Genomic DNA, 20,302 nt, shown 5'->3' on the forward strand with positions numbered 1-20,302 from the left:
AGAGAGAGAGAGAGAGAAGATGGCTTTCTTTGTAAAAGTTTCTCCTTCTGAGCCCAGGAGAAAATTGCAAAGAAAAATTAAACCGGCTATTAAAGAGCAACAGCTTGATTAAAAGGTTTTATGTGTCAGTTGGCATTTCATGCACCCCCTGCGTTGGCAGATGAGGTGCCGTGCCAATTCTCAGCTCCTCTGCAGGGCATCCATCGGAAATCGAGACAAGCTGGCTGGACGAGATGAAACTCGCTGCCGTCTGTGAAGCTTGAAGCCAGGACAAGGGAGGATCTAAAGGGGATTCATCTTGGGGTCTATGTCAACAACAAGAAGAAGAAACACACACACACACACACACACACACACATAAAACCAGGGACCACTAATCCAGGACACTCATCAGGAGGTTGCGGCCAGGTGGGAATTGCTAAGTTTCCATAATATAAATAATAAATAAAATAAAATAAATAAATAAGACAAAGAGAGTTGGGTCAAGAAATTAAGATATGTGGCTAGAAAGTGGGAGATGGGGAGTTCTAGTTCCTCTTTATGCATGAAAGATGTCTGGGTGACTTTGGGCCAATCACCGGGAGACTGGGAGTTCTAGTCCCGCCTTATGCATGAAGGTGACTTTGGGCCAATCACCCAGGAGATGCGAGTGCTAGTCCCGCCTTATGCATGAAAGACGTCTGGGTGACTTTGGGCCAATCACCAGGAGACTGGGAGTTCTAGTTCCACCTTCACCCAGCTGGCTTTCATGCATAAGGCGGAACTAGAACTCACCATCTCCTGGAGATTGCCCCAAAGTCACCCAGATGGCTTTCATGAATAAGGCGGAACTAGAACTCAGAGTCTCTGGTTTTCCCGCCTGACGCCTTTCACTGCTAGAGCAAACTATCTCTCTTCTCACGGAATTCAGAGCACAGGTTTTTGGAAAGGGGCTCTGAGCTTCTTGTTATGTGTTAAAGGTTGATTTTTTTTACCTGCCAAACTAGGCGCCTTACTTAAGTCATAACCTGCGATCTGGATCAGGCGCAGGGAAGGGGGTGGCTTTTAGCTAACGTTCTACAGAAGCCTTTCTCAGCCCGTCTTTCGCAGAAGCCAAAAGGGTTTCTCTTCAAGAGATACTAATTGAAAATAAAAATAAAAATAAACATCGGTTTTTGAACGGCAGGAGTTTTTATGCCCTGTGACCTAGGCTGCTGGCCTGATGCTTGGCTGCTCTTAAAAACCTCATCCAAAGGAAATGGTGTGTGGAGGTAGAATCAAATTGCATTTATTATGAAACTGGGGTGGGTTTTGCAATTTCTTAAACGCACGGGTTCAGCGAGAGAGCCGGGAATTATTTTAAGGGTTCCTCCGGCATGCGAAATGTCGAGCGAGACCACTTTTCAAAAACCGTTCCAAGCACTTAACTTACAAATTTAGCTTGATGTTTTCATTCGTGTTTTTAATTTATTTTTAATTTTTTTTTAGCTGCCTGGTTATGGCGCTGGGGAAGGGCAACCCTGCCGTTCAAATAAATAAATAACCAATAATTCATGAGCCATGGTAGTCACAGAAGTAGCCGGCTGTGGTTCGCAAACGTTTTAACCTTTCTAATAACAGGTGTTGGGCTGAAAAGGCGTTCCCACTCTCCTCCTGGGTTTTTGGCTCCCATAGACTAAATTGAGGGGGAACCCAGTAGCCGGTTGCTACCGATATGGCACGAGAGAGATATTTTGGTGATATTTTTGCTTCTGAGCATGCACAGAAAGCAAATTTTTGATTCGTTATGAGACAGAAGTGGAAATTGTAAAAAAGAATATGATAAGCTGGGGAATGAATTTTGGCTACACAATTGAATTAGAAAAATGGGAAAAATTATGGACTAACAATTGGCGGATGACAAAATCGACTGCATTTAAGGAAAACCAATTAAAAATGTTTTACAGGTGGCATCTATCGCCAGAAAGACTATCAAAAATGTTCCCAAAAACCGCTCCATTATGCTGGAAGTGCAAAAAAGAAGGAGGCACGTTCTACCACCAATGATGGACATGCACACAGGCAAAAAATTTCTGGAATAAAATAACAAATTGGTTAAAAGAAATAGTAAATGAAGAAATTGAAAAAAACCCAGAATTATATTTATTGGGTATTTTTAATAAAAAAAATAGAAAAAGAGATAAGATACCTAGTTATACACATACTAACAGCTGCCAGGATAGTATATGCCCAACAGTGGAAAATAGACAAACTACCGGAAGAAAATATAATAATTAAAAAAATACTAGACTGTGCGGAGATGGACAGATTGTCTAAAAGATTAGAGGGAAAAGAAGAATCAGATTACTATAAAATATGGGCAAAATTTTAGGATTGGCTAAACAAAAGAGCAACAAAGAAATAAATGAAAACCTACACAAAGCAACACGTCGAATAAAAGAATTGAAAAATTAATACTATGTGAAAGAAGCAAAATTCTCTGATCAAACACCTAAAAAGTGGGGAAACTTTCATTTCCCAAATGTTGTATGTGTATGTTTTTATGTATGTTTTTTTTCTTTTTTGTATGTTATGTTTGAAAAAAAAACAAATAAATAAAATAAAATAAATTTTAGAAAAGCAAATTCTTGCAAGGGGATGCGTGTGCGAGAGAGATTTTGGTATTCTATCCTATCCTATCCTATTCCATCCCATTCTATTCACTCTGACCCTATTTTAGAGTCAGACTCGACTGGAGTGGGAAACGTAGACTAACACAGGTCTCTTCCTACCAAGCCTTTCAGGTTATCTCATCTTAGGCAGATTTGGAAAAAAAAGGCTTGCCAGGAAGCCAGGATCACCAACAGGTTACTGGTGAGAGAATATGACCGAGCATCGTTTACGAAAACAGGTGATTTGCCAATACTTTCCCCATATACATATAGCTGGAGGGTATCGGAAGGAGAATGGCTGATGGGTGATATCATTTCACTTAGCAGGAAAAAATGACAGTGTTGTAGGGAGGGGAAGAGGGGGTTGTTTTTTCTCCCTAGTAGGTCATGGATCACTGGAGTGTTGTGCAGGAGATTTAGGATCACAATTAGAATTACAGAACTGGAAGGGATCTTGGAGGTCTTCTAGTCCAAGATTACACCAAGTCCAAGAAAACCTTGAATTAAGGAGAAATTTCCTAATAGTGAGGACAATTAACCAGTGGAACAACTTGTCACCAGAAGTTGTGAATGCTCCAACACTGGAGGTTTTTAAGAAGATGTCGGATAACCATTTCTCTGAAGTCGTGTAGGGTTACCTACCTAAGCAGGGGGTTGGACTAGAAGACCTCCAAGGTCCCAACACTGTAGTAGTAGTAATGGTGATAATAATAGTAATAGTAGTAGTAGTGTGGTAGTTGTTGTTGTTATTGTTGTTGTTGTTGTTGTTGTTGTTGTTGTTGTTATTATTATTATTATTATTATTATTATTATTATTATTATTATTATGTCAGTACAACACAGCAAACGAGATCACCATGCTGGATCTCGTATTTCATCCCCAGTCGGGCGCTTCCCAAGCACCTAGGACTGCGTGATGTAGTGGTAAATTATGTTTGCCGATCTCAGTAAAGCGGCCTTTTGCAATTGACAGATGGAGATTTTGTCAATTCCGATGGTTTTCAAATGTCCGCTGAGATCCTTTGGTACTGCGCCCAGCGTGCCAAGTACCACTGGGACCACTTTCACTGGCTTATGCCAGAGTCGTTGCAGCTCGATTTTTAGATCTTCGTATTTCACTAATTTCTCTAGCTGCTTCTCCTCAATTCTGCTGTCTCCTGGGATTGCAATGTCGATGATCCATACTTTCTTTTTCTCCACAATCAGGATGTCTGGTGTGTTATGCTTCAGAATTCGGTCAGTCTGAAGTTGGAAGTCCCACAGTAGTTTTGCTTGCTCATTTTCGATCACTTTTTCGGGCTTATGGTCCCACCAGTTCTTTGCCATTGGGAAATGGTAGTTCCAGCACAAGTTCCAGTGAACCATTATTGTTGTTGTTGTTATTGTTGTTGTTGTTATTATTATTATTATTATTAATCTCTGTTCCATTTCTTCGTTCTGCCGACAGACATTTAATATTCTGAAAAAGAAACCTTACACAGGTATCAAAGGGCAATTCATACCTTTACCCCCCTACAATTTCCACTTCAAGCTTCCCTGAGGATGCCATGCCACATGTGTCTTCGTTTTGAAAACGAAAACTTAAAACACAAGTCACAAGACAAGCGCCTCGTGGCAGAAGTGAATGGAAAAGGCCGGGTTAAAAAGAGTTCTGAAGAGAGATATGGAAAGCGCAATTGCAAAGGATTTCATTCAAGAGGGGAAATGCCAGCGTGGCTCTATGGAAAGTCATAAAGAACAGATGAAAACCGAAAAGCTTTAACATTCAGGAAACGGTGGGGGTGGCAGGGGGGAAGGAAGGATAAAGATAGAGAGCGTAGAACGTTTTAACTATTAAGATCTACTTAACACCACCGACAATGCTGCTACCCTTCAAAAAGACCTTGACCATGTCGCTGAATGGTCTAACCCAGCGGTCCCCCAAACTACGGCCCGCGGGCCACATGCGGCCCGCTGAGGCCATTTATCTGGCCCGCGGGTCTTTTACAAGGCTGCACTGGAAAAGCAGTGAGAATGACCCCCTCAATCTCATCTCACCCGAGGTAAAGTAAGGCTTGCCGAAAGCCGAGCTGGGCACAACACACACACATACCCGCACAAACCCGCCTCCTCCTCCTCTTTGAGTTGATAGCTCCTGTTTTCTGAATGGGGATTGAATGGGAGTCTGGGGTCGGAGGGTGGAGGCTTGTCGGGTGAGTGCTCTGTGGGAAGAGAAGAGGGAGGGTGAAAGAGGGAAAAGAGAGAGAGAATTAGAGAGAAAGAAAGAAAAGGGAAAGAGAAGGGAAAAAGAGCGAGGGAAAGAGGTGGAGAGGAAGGAAGGAGGGAGGGGAGGGAGGGAAGGAAGGAAGGAAGGGGGAGAAAGAGAGGGAGAGAGAAAGGGAGGAAGAGAGATAGCAAGAGAGAGAGTGAGAAAGACAGAGCAAGAGACAAAAAGAAAGCAAGAGAGAGAGAAAGAAAGCAAGAGAGAGAGAGAGAAAGAAATAAGGTATGTGCAGTGTGCATAGGAATCTGTTCACAGTTTTTTTTATAGTCCGGCCCTCCAACAGTCCGAGGGACAGTGAACTGGCCCCCTGTGTAAAAAGTTTGGGGACCCCTGGTCTAACCACTGGCAAATCTCAACCAACAAATGCTTTCTCTTACACACTGGCAAAAAGAATCAGAATACAAAATACAAACTTGGAGGAAACAAACTTGTAGATGACCCTCACTCTGCCAAATACCTTGGAGGACCCGTATCCAATGTCCTAAGTGCCAGAGCCCACTGTAACAACATTGACAAAAAGGAACTAAGAGTTGTTAATCTAGTCTTACGTAGCTTCCACTCTGGCAAATATTACACGGCTAACCAGAGATTATAAAACATTTGTTAGACCAATTCAGGGATACCGCTCATCTATCTGGAACCGTGCAAGCCAGGATCTAGAGGACAATTCCATTTGTCCGTCCATTACCCTGGGGGGGGGGGGGAATTACTGACCCCCTCAGAGAGGGTCCATAACTTGTCTGTCCTCCTTGATCCACAGTTGCGGCCCCACCTGGACCGGGAGTCACTGCTCACAGTCACTCGTGCCCTCATCACCTCGAGGTTCAACTACTGCAACGCTCTCTACATGGGGCTACCTTTGAAGAGTGTTCGGAAACTTCAGATCGTGCAGAATGCAGCTGTAGGAGCAATCATGGACTTCCCCAGATATGCCCATGTTACACCAACACTCCGCAGTCTGCATTGGTTGCCGATCAGTTTCCGGTCACAATTCAAAGTGTTGGTCATGACCTATAAAGCCCTTCATGGCATCGGACCAGAATACCTCCAAGACCGCCTTCTGCTGCACAAATCCCACATTGATTAGCTCCCAGAGAGTTGGCCTTCTCCGGGTCCCGTCGACTAAGCAATGTTATCTGGTGGGGGCCAGGGGAAGAGTCTTCTCTGTGGCGGCCCCGACTCTCTGGAATCAACTCCCCCCGGAGATCAGGACTGCCCCCAACCTCCTTGCCTTTTGCAAACCCTTAAAAAACCCACCTCTGCCGCCAGGCATGGGAAATTGATTCCCCTGGCTGTTCCGTTTTATGTATGGTTTGTTTGGGATGTATGACTGTTTTTTATATTAAGGGCTTTAACTGTTTTTTAATCATTGGATTTGTACTGTGCTTTGTTTTTGTGAGTCTTCAGAGAGGGGCGGCATACAAATCTAATAAATAATAATAATGAGGAGGAGGAGGAGGAGGATGATAATAATAATAATAATAATAATAATAATAATAATAATAATAATAATAATAATAATAATGATCGAAACCCAGGGACTGCTCCTTGGCAAGACCGCTCTGCATGACAATTTGCCTGGGTCGTTGCCACTGCTGCTGCTGCTGCTGACTCCATCGTTTTCTTAAATTAAAACCATCCTTGCCGGTTTTCCATCTGACCCCCTTCGGTCAAGAACACTCTCCTTCCCAAGACCGGGCACACTGTCACGGTAACCTTGGCAAAAGGACCCTGGAGAAACCTCCCCTCTTTTGACAGAAATATAAGCCTCTCTTTCCCCAAAGCTTTCCAACCCCTGAGAGCATCTGCCTCGCGAGAGCTCAGGGACATAAGCTGTGTATGTGTGTGTTTGTGCGTGTGTATACACACCCACCCACCGTGGAAAAGGGAGCCGGGTGCCAGCCGGGTGCGCGCAATCCTTCCATCAAAGCTCAGCGCCTGGGTTTTCGCTTCCAAAGCCCTTAACATCTTGGACGGAGTTTGTTTTCCAAGGCAGGATTCCCAATTTTTTATTTTGTGCGGCTTCGGGCTCGAGCTTAAAAATACGGACGGTACGGGATCATTGAGCCAAGCAGGATTTCGCTCCAGAGCGGCTTTGATGCTCTTTGACATCTTTTTTGATTGAATCGAGCTGGCTTTCGTTGGGTCGCCTGAATTGGCCCAATTGAAAGACAGGGAAAGAAATGGAATTTTCCAAAGCAGCAGAAGGCAGGATAGAAGAAACAATGGGGTGGAAAGGGATCGAGGAGGGAAGCGACCTGGAATTAAGGAGAGACTTCCTGACCGGGAAGATAATGAACCAGTGGAACAGCTTGCCACCAGAGGTTGTAGGTGCTCCATTACTGGAGGGTTTTAAGAAGAGAGTGGACAGTCACTTGTCTGAAACGGTACGGGATCTTTTGCTTGAGCAGGGGGCTGGTCTAGAAGACCTCTAAGGTCCTATCCAGCCCTACCCTGATTGATTGATTGATTGATTGATTACATAGAAACATAGAAGACTGACGGCAGAAAAAGACCTCATGGTCCATCTACTCTGCCCTTATATGATTTCTTGTATTTTATCTTAGGATGGATCTATGTTTATCCCAGGCATGTTTAAATTCAGTTACTGTGGATTTACCAACCACGTCTGTTGGAAGTTTGTTCCAAGCATCTACTACTCTTTCAGTAAAGTAATATTTTCTTATGTGGCTTCTGATCTTTCCCCCAACTAACCTCAGATTGTGTCCCCTTGTTCTTGCGTTCACTTCCCTATTAAAAACACTTCCCTCCTGAACCTTATTTAACCCTTTAACATATTTAAATGTTTGTTTATTTATTTTATTTATTTATTAGATTTGTATGCCGCCCCTCTCCATACATCATGTCCCCCCTTTCCCTTCTGTCCTCCAGACTATACGGATTGAGTTCATGAAGTCTTTCCTTGATTGACTTTGATTGATTGACTTTGGCCAAATTGACACCTTCTGGGTCATCAGTGGGTTCCTGCTGGTGCAGTCCGATGCCGGCGTTCTGGTAGCAGCCCGCTGTTGATGCAATTTTGGTGTGATGGCTCTCCGGTGCCATCTTTCCCGGTTCTTTGCGCGCCACCATCGTTTTTGCCGTTGTTGTAATTTTTGGCGCTTTTTTCCTGGTTTGGATGGCTTCTCCGCTGTGTTTCGGTTTGAAATATCCTTCTGTGAATGCGCGGAAGTGGAATCAAATGGCGGGACACACGCAGGCAAGCATAACGAGCGAGCGCCAAACAAAATGTTATGTATTGTTTTATTATAGGTTGTGATCCGCCCTGAGTCCTGGGAGATGGTTGGTATAAAAGTCCAATAAATAAGTAAATAACTGCTGGCTGTAGTTCGGCAGTTCAAATCTCACCATCAACTCAAGGTTGACTCAGCCTTCCATCCTTCTTTGAGTATCTGGAGTCTTGTACGCTATTCCCGGAGGTACCATTCGCATCAGGACCCGGCCCAAGGGATACAGTCCTCTTGTGGGGGGAGGGGGAGGAATCTCGGACAGCAGAGGGATCCGAGCATCGTCCCCTTCCCCCCACACACACACATTTCAATGCTCTCGGCCTGCCTGCTGTCCTAATTGAAGGCTGCCTTTGGAGAAGGGAGAATGAAAGGAAGAAAAGTGAAGGAAGGAGGGGGGCAGGGGGAAGCCTCATCCATCACTGACACAGGCCTCTTCAAAAGATCTGACATTCTGCGGTGGGAAGGACCCAACGACGACAGATCCTGGGGGGAGGGGGGGGAGGCCCGGAGGAGTCAGGACAAAGAAGCCGGCATTCAGCAGGAGCAGCAGAACGAGCTTCAGTGGCTGCCCCAGAACAAGAATGGAATGGAATTCTATTCCATTCTATTCCATTCTATTCCATTCCATTCCATTCCATTCCATTCCATTCTATTCCATTCTATTCCATTCTATTCCATTCTATTCCATTCTATTCCATTCTATTCCATTCTATTCCATTCTATTCCATTCTATTCTCAGAGGAATTCTGAGGTTGCCCCAGAAAAAGAATAGAATGGAATGCAAGGGAATAATGGAATGGAATGGAAGGGAAGGGAAGGGAAGAGAAGAGAGAATGAATGGAGTGGAATGGAATGGAATAGAAAATATGGAATGGAATGGAGGGGAGGGGAGGGGAGGGGAGGGGAGGGGAGGGGAGGGGAGGGGAGGGAACGGGAGGGGAGGGGAGGGGAGGGGAGGGGAGGGGAGGGGAGAGGAGAGGAGAGGAGAGGAGAGGAGAGGAGAGGAGAGGAGAGGAGAGGAGAGGAGAGGAGAGGAGAGGAGAGGAGAGGAGAGGAGAGGAGAGGAGAGGAGAGGAGAGGAGAGGAGAGGAGAGGAGAGGAGAGGAGAGGAGAGGAGAGGAGAGGAGAGGAGAGGAGAGAGAATGAATGGAATGGAATAGAAAATATGGAATGGATTAGAATAGAACAGAATAGAATAGAATAGAATTCTTTATTGGCCAAGTGTGATTGCACACACAAAGAATTTGTATTTGGTGCAGATGCTCTCAGTGTACATAAAGAAAAAATAAAATATATTCATCAAGAATCATAAGATACAACACTTAGAAGAGCACACAATAGACACAGACTTAATGCAAACCGTTCCAAACTTGACTGCAGAAAATACGGCTTCAGCCACAGAGTGACCCATGCCTGGAATTCACTACCTGACTCCGTGGTTTCTTCCCCAAGCCCCAAAAACCTTCACCTTAGAGCGTCTACAGTCGACTCTCTCCCTGTTTCTAAGAGATCTGTAACAGGCATGCATAAGTTTAAGTTTAAATTTAAGTTTATTTGGAATGTATCCTCTAGGGCCACCCCTTAGCAGGTGGGTGCAGCAGTGGCTATAGTCGGGGTGCCGCAAGAGATAGGGTGCAGCACTGCAGGCTCCTTCAGCTAACTGCTGGCTGTAGTTCAGCAGTTCAAATCTCACCATCGGCTCCAGGTTGACTCAGTCGTCCATCCTTCCCAGGTGGGTCAAATGAGGACCCAGATTGTTGGGGGCAAGAGGCTGATTCTGTAAACCACTTAGAGAGGGATGGAAACACACTAGGAAGTAGGATATAAGTCTAAATGCTATTGCTATCGCTCCTTCCTTCCTTCCTTCCTTCTCCTTCCTTCCTTCCTTCCTTCCTTCCTTCCTTCCTTCCTTCCTTCGAGTGCAGCACTGCAGGCTCCTTCAGCTAACTGCTAGCTGTAGTTCAGCAGTTCAAATCTCACCCCCGGCTCCAGATTGACTCAGCCTTCCCTCCTTCCCAGGTGGGTCAAATAAGGACCCAGATTGTTGGGGAGCAAGAGGCTGACTCTCTCAACCGCTTAGAGAAGGCTACAAAATCACTAGGAAGCGGTATATACGTCTAGACGCCACTGCTATTGCTAAGTCCTCTCCCGAAGGATACGCACAACGGGGTCCTTGTTGACTCAGCCAGCAGCCGCCACCCACCGCCTGACTTCCAGAAAGGAAAGTCCAGCTTGCAAACCCCACCAAACGTTTGTTCTGATTTCTGTATTTATTGGATGACAAATAGTGTTATTGTTGTCTGCTTTGAGGAAGGGGGGGAGGGGAGAAACATATTTTGCATCCGTGAGTTTGTCCCGGTCCCTTGTCATCGCCGAGCGAAATCATCAGGAACATGTTTTTTTTAAAAAAAGAAAAAAAGAAAACAGTGGTGGCTTGGAGCCGCGCACGTGCCTTATCCGAATGCCACAATGGGAAAACCCTTGCGGTGCACCCGCTTACTGGCAGGTGAAAGAATGCAAACTTCTGAGACGCGAGCCGTGGTGGCACGGACGCTCGAGGCGGGCCTCGGCTTTGCTTCACTCAACAAGGGTTGACTCAGGGGGTCGGAAAGGAAAGGGCCGGTTGGCCGGACGTCACGCGCAGGAATGAATTCTTGGAAGGCCAAAAAGCCAAGATTGGGAGGGACAAAGGGTGACCAAAACAGCCAGCGGTGTCCCAGGATGGCCGGTAGCGAAAGGACAAGGCAAGGAAAGGCTCAGAGGCAGGAGATAATCTGGGAGAGGAGCCACCTGGAACTAAGGAGGGATTTCTGGACAGGGAGAATAATTCACCAGTGGAACACCTTGCTACTGCTTCAGGTATAACAAGTATAACAAGCTAGAGGTATAACAAGCAGGAAGACGGAGATTGTGATCCCCTTATCTAGGGTGCTGGTGAGACCCCATTTGGAGTACTGTGTCCAGTTCTGGAGACCTCGCCTACAAAAAGATATTGACAAAATTGAAGGGGTCCAAAGACGGGCTACAAGAATGGTGGAAGGTCTTAAGCATAAAACGTATCAGGAAAGACTTCATGAACTCAATCTGTATAGTCTGGAGGACAGAAGGAAAAGGGGGGACATGATCGAAACACTTAAATATGTTAAAGGGTTAAATAAGGTCCAGGAGGGAAGTGTTTTTAATAGGAAAGTGAACACAAGAACAAGGGGGCCCAATCTAAAGTTAGTTGGGGGAAAGATCAAAAGCAACATGAGAAAATATTATTTTACTGAAAGAGTAGCAGATCCTTGGAACAAACTTCCAGCAGACGTGGTAGATAAATCCACAGTCACGGAATTGAAACATGACTGGGATAAACATAGATCCATCCTAAGATAAAATACAGAAAATAGTGTAAGGGCAAACTATATGGACCATGAGGTCTTTTTCTGCCGTCAGTCTTCTATGTTTCTATGTTTCATTGCTGGAGGTGTCTCAGAGAAAGACTGGACAATCGTTTGTCTAAAATGGTGTACAGTCTCCTGCCTGGGCGTGGGGTTGCACTAGAAGACTTCCAATGCTCCTTCCAAATCTGTCATTCTGTATTTTTATCACTGGAATATAGAGCATAAGGGAGGAGACATTGACAGAAGCCTGTGTGAATTGTTCCTTGGGTAAAAAGGCTGAACGTGTGGGCACCTAGAAAGAGTGAAGAATAGCAATGGCTATAGAATTAAGAACAGGGATAGGAATAGCAATAGAATTAGCAATAGGAATACGGATAACAATAATTAGGAATAGAATTACGAATAGGATTATTCGTCGACTAAACAATGTCGTTTGGCGGGACCCAGGGGAATGTGGCGGCCCCGACCCTCTGGAACCAGCTCCCCCCGAAGATTAGGATTGCCCCCACCCTCCTTGCCTTTCGCAAACTTCTTAAAACTCACCTCTGCCGTCAGGCATGGGGGAGTTGAGGCATTTCCCCCAGGTTTATACAGTTTTATGTATGGTATGCTTGTGTTGAATGGTTTTTAAATTAATGGGTTTTTAGATACTTTTTAAATATTAGATTTGTTTATTGTACACTGTTTTATTATTGTTGTGAGCCGCCCCGAGTCTGTGCAGAGGAGTGGCATAAAAATCTAATAGATAGATAGATAGATAGATAGATAGATAGATAGATAGATAGATAGATAGATAGATAGATAGATAGATAGATAGATAGATAGATAGAGGATAGATAGAGGATAGGTAGGTAGGTAGGTAGGTAGATAGATAGATAGATAGATAGATAGATAGATAGATAGATAGATAGATAGATAGATAGATAGATAGATAGATAGATAGAGGATAGATAGAGGATAGATAGGTAGGTAGGTAGGTAGGTAGGTAGGTAGATGGATAGATAGATAGATAGATAGATAGATAGATAGATAGATAGATAGATAGATAGATAGATAGAAAGATAGATAGATAGATAGATAGATAGATAGATAGAAAGATAGATAGATAGATAGATAGATAGATAGATAGATAGATAGATAGATAGATAGATAGATAGATAGATAGATAGATAGATAGAGGATAGATAGGTAGGTAGGTAGGTAGGTAGGTAGATAGATAGATAGAGAGAGAGAGAGAGAGAGAGAGAGAGACAGACAGACAGACAGACAGACAGACAGACAGACAGACAGACAGACAGACAGACAGACAAATAAATAGAATTAGGAACAGGAATAGCTATAGCAATAGAATTAGGAATAGCAACAGCAATAGCAATAATTAGGAATAGCAATAGAATTAGAATAGGATAAGGATGTCGAGCATGGCCTGCGACAACATTTTGTGTTCTTGTTATAACGAAGTGGGCTTTCCACTCCAACTCATTTTGGGTGATCCGCCAGAGGGTATTTTTAAACAGAAGTTGAGTGTCTTTACCAGCTAAAAAGCAACGAAACCGCATATCCGACCCTAAATTCTGGAGAACTGGGTCGCCAAGGCAAAGGCAGCCATTCTGCAGACTTCAAGAGGAATGTCTCCTGTTGCCCACCGGTCTTACTCCTCGCCATTCGCGCTCGCTGGGCATTGTCCGGCTTCCCAGACGGAACCCCCTCGAGGAGCTCCCCATTCAAAGGGGTTCTTCTCGGTGACATCAATCTTGCAAAGGACAGAACTGGCCAGGAGGGGGTCTTTTTTTCACAGAACCGCGGGCTGGAACGAATGGAAAACAACAGGGGCCGGGAACTTCTAAGACACCATGGCTACGCCGGGACACGGAAGAGAAATGAAGGATTCAAATCGCAAAGGGGTCTCTCGGCATGCATTGTGGAAAGCCCACCTCGCGTCTCGTGTGTTTATCAGCGCAGTGGTAGGAGAAGAGCAAGGAAGGGAATTGGCCTTTTGGTGATTCCTGAAACGTCGGTTTAGCTGTAGGAGCAATAACCATCCTGCAGCGAAGGAGGGTGAAATGTTCACAGCAAGACTGCTGGGTTTGCATGATCCTCGCCTTCCCAACTGCAACCCTTAGCTTTCACAAACAGCGTTGTGAGAAAACTCTGCTGTCGGTTTCCAGGGTCCAATCGGTCTTTTGGGAGAGGTGTGTGCACATCCTTTGAGGTAGATCGACACGAGTGAAGATCGCCTACCTGTTGGGGTCTGGATGGGTGTCAACACTCAAACTCAACCCTGATAAGACAGAATGGCTGTGGGTTTTGCCTCCCAAGGACAATTCCATCTGTCCGTCCATTACCCTGGGGGAAGAATCATTGACCCGGTCACAATTCAAAATGTTGGTCTTGACCTATAAAGCCCTTCATGGCATCGGATCAGAATATCTCCGGGACCGCCTTCTACCGCACGAATCCAAGCGACTGAGTAGAGTTGGCCTTCTCCGGGTCCCGTCGACTAAACAATGTCGTTTGGCGGGACCCAGGGGAAGAGCCTTCTGTGTGGCGGCCACGACCCTCTGGAACCAGCTCCCCCCAGATATCAGAGTTGCCCCCACCCTCCTTGCCTTTCGCAAGCTCCTTAAGACCCACCTGTTGTGAGATTAGAATTGCCCCCACCCTCCTTGCCTTCCGCAAACTCCTTAAGACCCTGTCTGCCACACTCTCCTCCTCCCTGTCACTCATGTCTTCTTGGTCAGAGGAGCCTTCATCAGCAGATTCCACCGGGGGCAAAACAGGCCTGCAGCATGTGGATGTCTCCCCCACATCCACAGTCCTTGGGGCAGGAGCTGGTCCAGAGCTAACCACAACAACTACTAAATAAAGTAGAAAAGTAGAAAAGGGAGGGACAGCAACACCTCCAGATGGATTCAAAACTGGCTAACTAAACGCACTCGATGTGTAGTGCTCAATGGAACTACATCTACATGGAGAGGTATATGCAATGGAGTAACCCAAGGCTCTGTTTTAGGTCCAGGACTCTTCAACATCTTCATCAGTGACTTGGATGAGGGGATAGATGGGGAACCTATCAAATTTGCAGATGACACCAAACTGGCAGGAATAGTCAGCACTCCAGAAGATAGGGGCAAAACACAGAAGGATCTTGACAAACTTGAACAATGGGTGCTATCTAACAAAATGAAATTCAATGGTAAAAAAAGTGAGGTTCTACATTTAGGAAAGAAAAACAAAATGCACAGGTACACTATATGTGGTACATTCCTCAACAGTAGTAACTGTGAGAGGGATCTTGGAGTCCTAGTGGACAACTATTTAAACAAGAGCCAGCCGTGTGCAGCAGCTGCCAAAAAAGCCAACACAGTTCTAGGCTGCATCAACAAAGGGAGAGAATCAAGATCACGTTAAGTGTTAATACCACTTTATAAGGCCTTGGTATGGCCACACTTGGAATATTTGAATTCAGTTTTGATCGCCATGATTTAAAAAGGATGTTGAGACTCTAGAAAGTGCAGAGAAGAGGAACAAAGATGATTAGGGGACTGGAGGCTAAAACATATGAAGAATGGTTGCAGGAACTGGGCATGGCTGGTTTAATGAAAAGAAGGACCAAGGGAGATATGATAGCAGGCCTTCCAATATCTCAGGGGTTGTCCCAAAGAAGGAGGAGTCAGGCTATTCTCCAAAGCACCTGAGGGTGGAACAAGAAGCAATGGGTGGAAACTAAACAGGGGGAGAAGTAACTTAGAACTAAGGAGAAATTTACTGACAGTCAAAATAGTTGATCAGTGGAACAGCTTGCCACCAGAAGTTGTGAATGCTCCAATACTGGAAGTTTTTTAGCAGGTGTTGGATAACCATCTGTCTAGAAACATAGAAACATAGAAGACTGACGGCAGAAAAAGACCTCATGGTCCATCTAGTCTGCCCTTATACTATTTCCTGTATTTTATCTTACAATGGATATATGTTTATCCCAGGCAGGTTTAAATTCAGTTACTGTGGATTTACCAACCACATCTGCTGGAAGTTTGTTCCAAGGATCTACTACTCTTTCAGTGAAATAATATTTTCTCATGTTGCTTTTTATCTTTCCCCCAACTAACTTCAGATTGTGTCCCCTTGTTCTTGTGTTCACTTTCCTATTAAAAACACTTCCCTCCTGGACCTTATTTAACCCTTTGACATACTGTATTTAAATGTTTCTATCATGTCCCCCCTTTTCCTTCTGTCCTCCAGACTATACAGATGGAGTTCATGAATTCTTTCCTGATACGTTTTATGCTTAAGACCTTCCACCATTCTTGTAGCCCGTCTTTGGACCTGTTCAATTTTGTCAATATCTTTTTGTAGGTGAGTATTCCAAATGTGGTCTCACCAGCACTCTATATAGCGGGATCATAATCTCCCTCTTCCTGCTTGTTATACCTCTAGCTATGCAGCCAAGCTTTCTACTTGCTTTCCCTACCGCCTGACTGCACTGTTCACCCATTTTGAGACTGTCAGAAATGTCAGACATGACAGCAGTGTACCAATATCTCAGGGGTTGCTCCAAAGAAGAAGGAGTCCAGCTATTCTCCAAAGCACCTGAGGGTAGAACAAGAAGCAATGGGTGGAAACTAAACAGGGGGAGAAGTAACTTAGAACTAAGGAGAAATTTACTGACAGTCAGAATAGTTGATCAGTGGAACAGCTTGCCACCAGAAGTTGTGAATGCTCCAACACTGGAAGTTTTTAAGCAGGTGTTGAATAACCATCTGTCTGAAGTAATGTAATGGTCCTAAGTCATTTTTTTTTCAAAATGCCGTTGTAACTCCGCTCACTATTTATTTATATTTATTTATTTATTTATTTTGTCCAATACACAATGAGGGTTTTAGTGGGCATATATCTATATACACAAAGTAAAATACATGATGAAGGTTATAGAGGAGATACTCATAGTAAAATATATCTAGGAAATAATAGAAAAGAAGGTATAGGAATAGAACATATCAATGAAAGAATAGAAGAAGAGATATAGGAATAGAAGAAAGGTATAGGAGATATAGGAGAGCAATAGGACAGGGGACGGAAGGCACTCTAGTGCACTTGTACTCGCCCCTTACTGACCTCTTAGGAAGCTGGATAGGTCAACCGGGGATAATCTAAGGGTAAAGTGTTGGGGTTTTGGGGATGACACTACGGAGTCTGGTAATGAGTTCCACGCTTCGACAACTCGGTTACTGAAGTCATATTTTTTACAGTCAAGTTTGGAGCGGTTAATATTAAGTTTAAATCTGTTGTGTGCTCTTGTGTTGTTGTGGTTGAACTGTGGTACGTCAAGGACTGCCTATACATGTTATTCCTCTCCCCAATATTCTCGAAAGGGGCCTGCGAACCCCAGGAACCCCTTCCCCGCAAGATGAAAAATGGAGCATCGGAGGCTCCCAGGCAGCAGAAATGGGATCGGTGGCCTCGTCACAACAACAAAACAACACCCATCAAGATTAATGACTGCAGTTAGCTCTGCTTGCCAATCTGACAGATCGCTCTCTTTTCAAACCGACTCCGTTTTCACACGGCCCGGCAGCTTCGCAGGGATTTCATCCGTCAAATCACAAGACCCCCACCCCAAAAAACCCCAACAGTCAGGACAAATGTTTTTTTGGGGGGGGGGAGAAATAATAAGGTCGGAAGGAAAACGGGACACAAAAGGGAAAGAAACCGAGCCTTGGCATTCGGGACGTTTTCCCACACAACTTTTCGCAGCCAACACAGTCCTAGGCTGTGAAGTGTTAATGTTGCTTTATATTGATTTGATTAAGGCCCCACTTGGAATACAGCATCGAACTTTGATCATCACAATATAAAAAAAAGATATTGAGACTGCAAAGAATGCGGAGAAACATAGAAACCTAGAAGATTGACGGCAGAAAAAGACCTCCTGGTCCATCTAGTCTGCCCTTATACTATTTCCTGTATTTTATCTTAGGATGGATAGATGTTTATCCCAGGCATTTTAAATTCAGTGACTGTGGATTTGCCAACCACGTCTGATAGAAGTTTGTTCCAAGCATCTACTACTCTTTCAGTAAAATAATATTTTCTCCCATTGCTTCTGATCTTTCCCCCAACTGACCTCAGATTGTGCCCCCTTCTTCTTGTGTTCACTTTCCTATTGAAAACACTTCTCTCCTGGACCTTATTTAACCCTTTAACATATTTAAGTGTTTCGATCCTGTCCCCCCTTTTCCCTTCTGTCCTCCAGACTATACAGATTGAGTTCATGAAGTCTTTCCTGATACGTTTTATGCTTAAAACCTTCCACCATTTTTGTAGCCCGTCTTTGGACCCGTTCAATTTTATCCATATCTTTTGGTAGGTGAGAAGAACAATGAAGAGGATTAGGGGATAGGAGGATAAAACAGAAATCATGTATTTATTGCAATATTATAATATCTGAAGGTATATGGACTTATGTATGGATTGATGGAGAATTTTTTTTAAAAAACTTGTTACAAAAAAACCCTCCATACAAGGAACAGTTGAAGGAATTAGGTGTCTAAATTTAATGAAAAGAAGGAGCAGGGGGGATATGATAGCAGTGTTCTGATATTTGAGGGGCTACCACTAAGAGGGGGTTGAGCTATTCTCCAAAGCACCTGAAGGCCAGACAAGAAGCAATGGGTGGAAACTAATGAAGGATACAGCAACCCAGAATTAAGGAAAAGCTTCCTAACAGTGAGGACAATTAACCAGTGGAACGACTTGCCTCCAGAAGTTGTGGCTGCTCCATTACTGGAGGCTTTTAAGAAGAAATTGGACAACCATTTGCCTGAAATGGTGTAGGGCTTCCTGCCTAACCAGGGGGTTGGACTAGAAGACCTCCAAGGTCCCTTCCAACTATGCTATTCTGAGTGTCAAGCTGGTGCAGAAGTTGGTGATAAATCAAGGGCTTGCCACACTATTTATAGAAGGCCTGATGTTGATGGGTTGAGCTCACCTGGTCCAAGCGAAGCGCCCCGTCCACAAAGCGTTGTTGACGCAGCTGCTTGGCGATCTGGTGGAGGTTCTGGACGGCTCGGTGGATCTCGGCTGCGGTGTGGCAGGAGGAGATGGGGGGCAGCTCCTCCGCCCTCAAGACCCTTTCTGGGTCCTCGATCATGCTCTGAGCGTGATCGTAGCTGAGCTTGGTGCAGGATCGGATCACGGTCCGCCCGAACCATTCGTCCAAGATCTGGAACGTCAAGAGGAGAGAAAAAAAGTTTAAATGAAAAGGAGGATTTGGATGATTATGAAATTTCAAGTTTATTTTATGATTGGCTTGAAAGGATTTAACTTATCAGTGTGTAGAGTCTACGGAGAGGGGCGGCATACAAATCCAATAAATAAATAAATATAGGATTTCAATCATCTTAGTGGTTATAAGTACTGTATTTTTCAGAGAATAAGACGCACCTTTTCCTCCCTAAAAGAGGCTGATAATTAGGGTGCATCTTATACTCTGAATGTAGCCTTCCCCCCCCCCCACCCCCCAGCCCTTACTACCCTGTTTCCCCGATAGTAAGACACCCCCGATTGTAAGACGTATCAGGGGTATCAGGGGGGTCGGCTAATATAAGCCATACCCCGAAAGTAAGACATATGTCTTACTTTCGGGGAAACACGGGGGTATTGCCGCCTCCCTCTCATATAGCTGCGCGCCGCCTCCTGCTCACGTCCACACCGTCCCCCTCTCCATACGTCGCCGCGTCTGCCACCTCCCTCTGATCTTAATGAGCGCCGCCTCCTGCCCACTTCCGCGCCGCCCCCATACGTCACCGCGTCTGCCGCCTCCGTCTGATCCAAATGAACGCTGCCTCCTGCCCACTTCCACGCCACCCCCCTCCATACGTCACCGCGTCTGCCGCCTCCGTCTGATCCAAATGAGCGCCGCCTCCTGCCCACGCCTGCGCCGTCCCCCTCTCCATACGTCGCCGCGTCTGCCGCCTCCGTCTGATCCAAATGAGCGTCGCCTCCTGCCCACTTCCGCGCCACCCCCCTCCATACGTCACCGCGTCTGCCGCCTCCGTCTGATCCAAATGAGCGCCGCCTCCTGCCCACGCCTGCGCCGTCCCCCTCTCCATACGTCACCGTGTCTGCCACCTCCCTCTGATCTTAATGAGTGCCGCCTCCTGCCCACTTCCGCGCCGCCCCCCCTCCATACGTCACCACGTCTAAATGTTAATTTTATGGTTAAAACAAAAAATTCGACAATTTTTTTCCAATATAAGACATACCCCGAAAGTAAGACATAGTGGGGCTTTTGGGGATAAAAAGAAAGGAAGACACTGTCTTACTTTCGGGGAAACACGGTAGCTGCTACCAATCTTCCCAGCCCTTACTCTGGAGGCTGTTTCATTGTTACTCTGCAAAGAATGTTTTCCAAACCCCATCTTTGTAGGTTTTTTTCATTGCTTTACTTGCTCCAAATGTTTCTTTCCAGCCCTAACCAGGTACTAACAATATTCCCAGCTTTTACCAGCTTGCAAGCTCCTGCATTGTTACTCTCTGCAAAGAATGTTTTCCAAGTCTTAAGACATTCCAGGGTTATTTTAATTGCTCTAACTTGCTCCGAGTAAGTTTCTTTCCAGCCCTAACCAAGTGCTAACAATGTTCCCTGCTCTTACCAGCTTGCAAGCTCCTTCATTGATACTCTTTGCAAATAATGTTTTCCAAGCCCTAAGACTTTCTAGGGTTTTTTTCCTTGCTCTAACTTGCTCCGAGTAAGTTTCTTTCCAGCCCTAA

The 20,302-nt window shown here is 45.0% G+C and overlaps 1 protein-coding gene across 3 annotated transcripts in view; it reads right to left on the bottom strand.

Annotated features, from left to right (window-relative positions):
- The window catches only part of DIS3L2 (DIS3 like 3'-5' exoribonuclease 2), a 184,581-nt gene that overhangs the window by 34,845 nt on the left and 129,434 nt on the right, over nt 1-20,302 (bottom strand). For all 3 annotated transcript variants that reach the window (XR_011559263.1, XM_070753797.1, XM_070753799.1), the window contains exon 14: nt 18,519-18,752. Coding sequence is in view for 2 of the 3 variants with exons in the window: in XM_070753797.1 (XP_070609898.1) it covers nt 18,519-18,752 (234 nt within the window). In the remaining variant the exon portion in view is untranslated. The remainder of the gene's footprint in view (nt 1-18,518; nt 18,753-20,302) is intronic.

Source organism: Erythrolamprus reginae, chromosome 5 (assembly GCF_031021105.1).
Source record: "Erythrolamprus reginae isolate rEryReg1 chromosome 5, rEryReg1.hap1, whole genome shotgun sequence".
Taxonomy (NCBI): domain Eukaryota; kingdom Metazoa; phylum Chordata; class Lepidosauria; order Squamata; family Dipsadidae; genus Erythrolamprus; species Erythrolamprus reginae.